General features: G+C 40.7%; 1 protein-coding gene across 1 annotated transcript in view; it reads right to left on the bottom strand.

Annotated features, from left to right (window-relative positions):
• The window catches only part of LOC146972816 (semaphorin-4B-like), a 28,239-nt gene extending 19,998 nt beyond the window's left edge, over window positions 1–8,241 (bottom strand). The window contains exons 1-2 of the mRNA XM_085803183.1: window positions 8,075–8,241; window positions 1,019–1,179 (exon numbers count right to left, since the gene is read on the bottom strand). Coding sequence (XP_085659309.1) covers window positions 1,019–1,179; window positions 8,075–8,174 — 261 coding nt within the window. The 5' untranslated portion in view covers window positions 8,175–8,241. The remainder of the gene's footprint in view (window positions 1–1,018; window positions 1,180–8,074) is intronic.
• Between the last annotated feature and the right edge of the window lie 511 nt (window positions 8,242–8,752).

Raw genomic sequence — 8,752 nt, forward strand, 5'->3', positions numbered from 1 at the left:
GTCTGCCCTCCCTTCCCATGAACCAGTCTGCCATCCAGTCCTCCCATTATGCTGGTCTATCCTCCCTCCCATGGACCAGTCTGCCATCCAGTCCTCCCATTATGCTGGTCTGCTCTCTCCCTGCCTCCCTTGCCTACCAGAAGCTTCCTCCTTCAGCTTCTCACATTCTCTGTTATAAACTGTTTCCTTGTCTGTAACAACATCTATTGCGCGGCTGTCCGTCCCGGGTGAGTAGGAATTAGCAGTTATTGACAGTTCTCGCCTGACATGGCCCATGTTCCACTTTAAGACCCATATTCATCCCTCATAGTCCGAAATTATGGGAAGATTATACATTTCCTGAATTGTTACAGTCCTGTGAGTATTTCAGTTTTTGTTATTTGTGTCAGTGCTGTTCCTACATTTCACAGTGCTATAAAAAAAAAAAAGGCTACACTTTAGGCGAAAATAGTGGAAAAATAGTTGTTGAGACAGATTTACCTTTGACCATGTGGCCTTTATATTTTTTTTAGATAGGCCCAAAACTAGGTCTAAATGAAAGCTAGGATTGTACACTTTAAAATGCTACCAAACATACCCTCTTAACATATGAGTAAAGGTCTGAAAATGAGCAGAAAACAGGATATGCCCCCTGCGTTTAGAGGCCTATTTATTGCAGGGGGTTGATAACTTTATGAGCTGATAGCTGTCATAAAGCTGCCACTTAGGATAGGTTATCATACCAAAATATCATCTATGAACATGCACCTTTTCAAAAAATGTTACTAGATTTTGCCACCTTGAGTGGTACCAAAAAGTCAAATATTGGCCTTTGGCCCAGAGAGATCCCTCCTCTGTTGCTCACCCTGAGCTTCTCCTGGTTTTCCCTGTTAAAAGGGTTTTCCATGGAGTTTTTCCTCAGTGGATGTGAGGGGTCAGAGGTCAGAGGATGTTGTTATGATGGGATGTAAAGCCCTTTAATAAAACTGCCTTGTCTTGCCTCCTCACTCTCAGGTGTCCATGTTTTTCTCTGACTCACCTTTCCCTTCAGGCTGATGACATCGCTCCGACTGACGTCCAATGAGAGGAGGGCGTCTCGCGCCCCCACGTACAGGGTTGAGCCGTCGTCGCTTAGCAACAGTGTGGTGGTGTTGTGGACGTCGGGTAGTTTGAAGTGGACGAGAGGCCTGTCCTCAGAGTCTGGAGACAGAGAGAGAGAGAGTCACAAAAAAGTCCCAAACCATTTGACAGAAATACAAAAAGTCTTTTTATTCTCATCATTAGTGTTTATTTATTAATGGTTCTGAAGGCAAATATGCGATTTCAAACATGGCTGTACAGTATACACTGAACATTGCACGTCGCAGTTTAGTGAGTTTTACACCATCTTCCTGTGCGATATTTCACAATAAAAGCCCAATTAAGAAATCAGCTCATAATTTGAAAAGAACACAGGAAGCCATGAGTTTGTTTTTAAACAAACAGACAAATGAGAGCGAATCAAAACCATCGAAATGTGACTTCTTACTAAAATATGACCAGGTGCCATTAAAACATGTGGGTGGGTATTGATTGATTGATTGATTGATTGGTTGATTGATTGATTGATTGATTGATTGATTGATTGATTGATTGATTGATTGATTGATTGATTGATTGATTGATTGATTGATTGGGAATTTTCTGAACCTTGCGTCAGCAGATAGCCACGCCAGCGGATAGTCCTGTGACGTAAGTGATTACGAACACAGGAAGTCGGCCATTTTGGTTTGAATGCCCATTTTTATGACTGACTAGCCTCCTGGAAACTCAACGTTTGGTCGGTCTGGTCTTCACACCTTTGTAATTAAAGTTTGTGGTGTGAGGTTTCATTAGGGCACGTCACCGTGGCAACAGCCCATGAGTGTTTCAGACGGTTTTCGTCATCGGCTTCATCTCACTGAGCTCACAGGAAGTGGTTCAAAATGGTTCTATGTGATCTGAGTTTAAATTAAGATCACAGTGTGTGTGTGTGTGTGTGTGTGTGTGTGTGTGTGTGTGTAGGAGGAGGAGGGGGTTTGGGAAGAGGAGGGGGTTTGACCATCAGTCATGTTCTCAGAGTCATTTATAGGTCATTTATAACCCCCCCACCGTGTGGTTTCTGAGCTGCTGCTTCTCACTCTGAAGTTTCACATCAACTGAACAGACCTGGGGCCTCATTTAGAAACCTGTGTTCTGTCATAATGAAAAAAAAAGCGGACGGTAACTGTTCCCAGAAAGTGTCACAGACTGGGTCTGAGGTGGTTAAAGAGTCAGAGGTCACAGCCTGTACTCAGAAACCGAGCCTTATGCTGCGTCCAAGAACCAGTTGATGTCACACAACAATCTGCACCTGTACTACACCGTCAATTAATCACCAAAACGCATTATTTTTTTAAAAATACATTTATTGATTGATTGCCTTTATTGTCAACGAAATTTACGTTGCTGCCCCGCTGTGGTACCATACAACATACTGTATATAAGACATACCACCACTACATTCTTTTAATATGTTGTTTGCCCACTGGCCCGATTTCAACCAAACTTGTGTTGGACTCCCTTCGGCCCCCCAGATGACATATCCGAATTTGGAGAAATTTGAAGAAATCTGAAGAAATTTTATTTTTGGTCAAAAAAAAAACTTTTCCGACACCCGCGGGGGTTAAAAATCTTCGAAAATCACCTCTGTCATTTTCTCCAAAACCATTGGCCCGATTTCAACCAAACTTCTGCACTGGACTCCCCTCAGCCCCCCAGATGACATATCCGAATTTGGAGAAATTTGAAGAAATTTGAAGAAATTAGATTTTTGGTCAAAAAAAACTCTTTCGACACGGCTTAAAAACTTTCGAAAATCGCCTGGGTCATTTTTCCAAAACCACTGGCCCGATTTCAACCAAACTTCTGCGCTGGACTCCGCTCGGCCCCCCAGATGACATATCCGAATTTGGAGAAATTTGAAGAAGTTTGATTTTTGGTCAAAAAAAGTTTGTGGTGCGTCTCCAATGCAACTCTAAGTTTTCAACTGGGAGATATAAAGTTACGAGTTGTCTCGAACGCAGCATTAAAACCAGTTGTGATGTCACCACCAAGCCCCTCCCCCTCCCCCCACCACCACCACCACCACCACCTGGACCCACCATCCAACAACTTTGCAGGATTTTATTTCTCTGAGTGTTTTATTCTGAAATCTGCTCTGTTTTTTATTGGATCACTTTAGAAAACAGTCAGTCAACCAATCAGAAGAGATGCTCCTCCTCTCTTCTGATTGGCTGACACCGACGTGTTGTTGCTAGAGCTCCAGAGAGAAGCTGAGAGAGAGAGAGAGTTGCTCAAAATAAAGCTGCACGTTGCACTCTATTATGTTCTTATCGAACTAATGTGACCAGCATGTATGATAGTTTGGGATGGCTACCTATAAGACATGGGTCTACCTATGCTTTGTTGAATTTTTTAAGAAATACACTTGTGACACAAGTACCAAAATTATTGTATGACAAACTACACTCCTATTTTGCCCAACAAAGTCATCGAACAAGAAGTACATCAGAAGGGAGGTTCATATTGCCGAGAGTGAGAACAGGTATAATTCAGAGAACAGTTCTGTACAGAGCTATGGTTGCTTGGAACTCTCTACCAGTTCATATTGTTCATGAAAGTAACAAAAATCGGTTTAAATTGCTGTTAAAACAGTATCTCTTAGAATTTAATTAAATATGATTTAGGTCATGAAGAGGACTGGCTACAGTTGTGGTTGTAGCCTTTTTCTTGGAGTGTATGTGTATGAGTAGTTGAAGTGCATGGTCACAGTCACTTCACACAGTCAATGCTTATTATGTGTACTTTGCGGTTGTACTCAAGGTATTTAAGTATTGAATGGAATCTGAGTAGAGAAATGATTATGTCTGTGTTGTCTGTCAAATGTCTGTCAGATCTTTTCTGTGGTTTGTTCATTATTAGGGAGCCTTGTTGTTTTTTCTTGTTGTGTCATCATGTATAAATGTATGTTTCTCATGTGTATGTGAATGTTTATGTGAATAGCCGATGCTGCTGCAGGTGCTAATGGGGATCCTAATAAAGAAAAGAAAAAGAGAGAGAAGAGATGGAAACGACGTATCTATAATGTCCGTGTGTTAGGTGTTGAACAGACAGTGAGCTGCTTCTCAGCAGGAACTGAGCCACTTCAGCGGCAGCTTCACTTCTCGTTGCCTCACCACAGCCAGTGCCACGGCAACACTGGCTCTTCTGTCTCACGCCAAGCCATGATGTGATGGTGTTAAACACTGTGTAAATCTCACACTGTTGTAACATAACAGGAAGTTTGACACACACACACACATGGAGGAAGTCGACCTCTGACTTGGTTTTGTGAAGCTCAGTTAATCAACATTTTTTCAGTGTGAAGCTGGATCCACAGGTCACATGACACCTCCTCTGTGGCTCCGCCCACACAGAGAGATGATGCTGTCGCCATCTTGGCAGTGTCTGACTCCGCCCCCTAAATCCCAGCTAATCCAAATATGGTCAAAGTGTTTGCTGTTAGCTGCAAGCTGTTAACTGTCAGTTGGTTAACTAGTAACTTAGTTTGTAACTGTAACTGTTAGTTGGTGGTAATTGTTAATTGGTTAAATGGTAACTGGTAACTGTTAGTTGGTTTAACTGGTAATTTAGTTGGTAACTGTAACTGTTAGTTGTTTAACTAGTAGCCTAACTGTTAGTTGTTTAACTAGTAACTGTAAGCTGGTTAACTGTACGTTCGTTAACTGGTAACTGCTGGTTGGTAACTGTAATTGTTATTTAGTTAGCTAGTAACTAAGTTGGTAACTGTTAGTTGGTTAACTGGTAACTGTTAGTTGGTAGCTGTTAGTTGGTTAAGTAATTGTTAATTGGTAACTGTTAGTTAGGCTACTGTTAGTTGGTAACTGTTAGTTACTGTTAGTTGGTTAAGTAGCCTAACTATTAGTTGGTAACTGTCTACTGTTCGTTGGTAAACTGGTAAAACTTTTATTGTTATTTGGTTAACTAGTAACTGCTGTAAGTTGGTAACTGTAACTGTAACTTAGTTTCTATGTTTATTTTATTTGATATGGACATTGAGACTGTTCCAGTGGACAATTACCAACTGGTAACTGTTAGTTGGTAACTGTAACTGTAACTTAGTTGGTAACTGTAACTTAATTGGTAACTGGTAACTGTTAGTTGGTAACTGTTATTTGGTTAACTAGTAGCCTAACTGTAACTGTTAGTTGGTAACTGTAACTGTAACTTAGTTGGTAACTGGTAACTGTTAGTTGATAACTGTAACTAGTAACTGTAACTGTTAGTTGGTAACTGTATTAGCTGCTAACCATTAGCTGGTAACTGTTGCGAACTGTTAGCTGTTAGCCTCTACGCAGCTACAGCAGTGACGCTAACACCATCTAAACCGAGGTATCCAATCAGATTCTTTGTTGTTGTCTCTAGGCAGAAAACTAACCCGACAAACCAACCAGAACCTGAAAGAACCGGTTTTCATGACTAAGTGATGTCTAGCTACTGGTTTTTTCTTTGTCTTCACCTGCAACACTCTTTGATCTGAGTCTGTGTGAAGTGAAGCAGCGTTTAGAAACATAAATAAACATTCATGGGTAAACCTCAGGTCTCATAACATGAGCAAACCAACAAACACACACACGCACACACACACAGTGTTGCAGTGGAAACAGCTCGGCTCTATTTCTGAGGCCAAGCCACAGTCACATGGCTGCTGCAGCTTCCTGTGCTGCCATCGCTCTCATCTCACTGTGGTTTGTGTTTGTGTGTAGCTACTGTGACTGTGTGTTACCAGCTGCTGCCTGAACTGAACCATCATCATCATCACATATGAATCTGAATCAGTGTTTTTTTTTCCTTTTATATTTTCATAAGTTTCTGTCACATTCATCGATCGATTCTTAAGATCAATTCAGCTTCATTTAATTGCGTAAGTGATTATCAGTAATAATCATCATCAATAAATCAGCCTGGAGTCTGTTTCCTGTCCCCGTCACAATAAAGGTCTTTTAACGTGACGCAGAAAATCAATCAGCAGATAACCTACTAGACATAAGAAACAATTCAGATGTTCAGTTCACTCAGAACTTCAATATTAAGTTATATTTTGTTCTTCCTCTCCGCCATTTTCTTTATACTTATTATTAGTGTGAATGCTGAAAGCATTTTTCTATATTCTCTTTTTTTTTTTTTTATTCCTACTACTTTCCGCCTTTTTTTGGTCTGCTTCTAGTCCTTCATACTTTGTGCTATTTCAACAATTAAAATATCAAATTGTGCAGCATTTTCTGGACACAACTATTTATACTTTTTCAAATATTTAAATTTTTCTGATTTTTTTGTCCCATTAGAAATACTAAAAAAATTAGAAATTAGAAATTCTAAAACTACTGGTCCTACTTTGAACCTCCTCTGCTTCCACATACTTTTACCTACAGACTTCATTCAAATTCTGATCTGTAGACAAACTTCTAATGTATTCAACCTGTTTACAACTTTTTCATACCTTGTACCGTTTTTGAGATAAATCCTTTAAAAGCACATGAGGAATTCTGACAAATTTCACACTTTTCAATGAGTGTGTATTGCGTTGGCTAGAGTGGGTGACATCATCGTAGCATGCAGGAGATCCAAAAAAGCGACTGGAACTTTTCTTCTGAAACTGCCAGCAAAGCTACAAATGACACTCTACACACAATAATTTGGAAACAGTTTGTAGCCACACTTGCCTTCAAAAATGCACAGAGACTCAGGGAATAATTTAAAATATTTTTTAAATGCAGCCTGGGTGCTCTCTCTCTGCCATTGACCCCAATGCAATTTTTTTCACAGCAGAGTAGAAGGAGCTCAACTTTGTAATTCACTGGAATGGGCATTATACTTTGTTTGATTTCACCAAAAAATAGTCACAAGTCACAAAAAAGTCCTCTACTTACTTGTTGTGGCTCATTTCTACTCTTTTTTTTTTTTTTTTTTTTTAAGCATCATTGAAAAATCTCACATTCATCAAAGTCTGAATATCTACTTCTACAGAAGTGTTTGAATAGTCCAGTGGTTAGGGTTCCTGCTTTCCAACCACAAGGGCTTGTAGGCTACCACAGTTTGCAGCACATCATCACATTACAATGAATGATACCAGTCTTGAAAATGGTTTGCTCTCTGTGGCCGAGTGGCAGAATAAAGGTTTAGTGATCATGAGATCATGGGTTCAATTCCTGCCTCAGTCATGTCACATCATTGCTTGACTTTTTATTCCAACTATTCAAGTTATATTTGACTGATCTATTCATTTGTATAGTTGCTTTTTTTGGTAACACTTAAGATTAGGGAACACATATTCACCATTAACTAGGTGCTTATTAATATGCATATTAGTAGCTTACTAGCTCCTTATTAGTAATTATTAAGCACGTATTAACACCTTATTCTACCTAGCCTTATTCTACCTCTATTACACCATGAATTGAGATTTTTCCTGATATTAACTCCTAATTATCGCGTATTCACTGTAACTTAATGCATTGTTGCTTCTGAATAATGATGTGAATAACCATTATCGGGGCCTTGTACAGGGGCAGTAGCACAAAAACAGTCATTCTTCCTTTATCACTCTGAATTAGTATAGCATTAATGCATTAATTTACAATGAATAAGCCATAATTAGGAGTTAATATCAGGAAAAATCTTAATTCATGGTGTTATAGAGGTAGAATAAGGTGTTAATATGTGCTTAATAATTACTAATAAGGAGCTCGTAAGCTACTTATATGCATATTAATAAGCACCTATGGTGAATACGTGTTCCCTAATCTAAAGTGTTACCCTTTTTTTAAATTTTTATTTAAACAGCCAGACCAGATCAGACCAAATGAGGTCTACACTGAAGAAACAGAAAACAGCTCAGAAAACAACACAAACATCCCATAATCAGATAAAATCCAGTGTGCAGAGTGTCTCCATGCTGCTGTTTTCTACCTGTTGTTTTCAGACCTTCAGTCACATTAACACACACACACACACACACACATGGACGTGGACTCACCGGGTGTGAAGGAGAGACGAGGAGAGAGGGAGGTGACGGAGGAGAGCAGAGCGAAGAGGAGGAGGAGGTGAAGAGAGGAGGAGGAGGAGGAGGAGGCCATGATGAAGGAGGAGGAGGAGGAGGAGGAGATGGAGGTGAAGGAAACAGAGAGCTGCAGTGGCTCCACTCGTCTGTTGGTCGACTGTCGACGGCAGCGACTTAAGAAGAAGAAGGAGAAGAGTCACCACAACTTCCTCTAACTGTGGTCCGAGGTCGGGGAGGAGGAGGAGGGGCCACAGGGGGGGGGGGGAGGAGGAGGAGGAGGAGGGGGAGGGGGGAGGGGGCACAGGGGGGGGCAGGAAGACTCTACATCATCATCATCATCCTCATCATCCTCGCTCTCTGGTGTGTCATCGTGTCCCTGAGCGACGGACTGACGGGGAGGGGGAGGGGGAGGGGGAGGGGCCGGATGTTTCACACAGCAACATCTGTCCAACAGCTGCACAAGAGGAAGAGGAAGAAGAGGAAGAGGAAGACGATGATGATGATGATGAAGTTGAAGATGAAGATGAAGATGATGAAGATGAAGAAGAAGATGAAGATCTCGGTGTCATACTCGATGATAAACTCTGTTGGAAGCCACATATAAATAATGTGATAACTAAAATGTCAAAAATCATTGCAATGTGTTATAAAACA

Source organism: Trachurus japonicus, chromosome 16 (assembly GCF_045865225.1).
Source record: "Trachurus japonicus isolate A0001 chromosome 16, Traja_1.0".
Classification (NCBI taxonomy): Eukaryota; Metazoa; Chordata; class Actinopteri; order Carangiformes; family Carangidae; genus Trachurus; species Trachurus japonicus.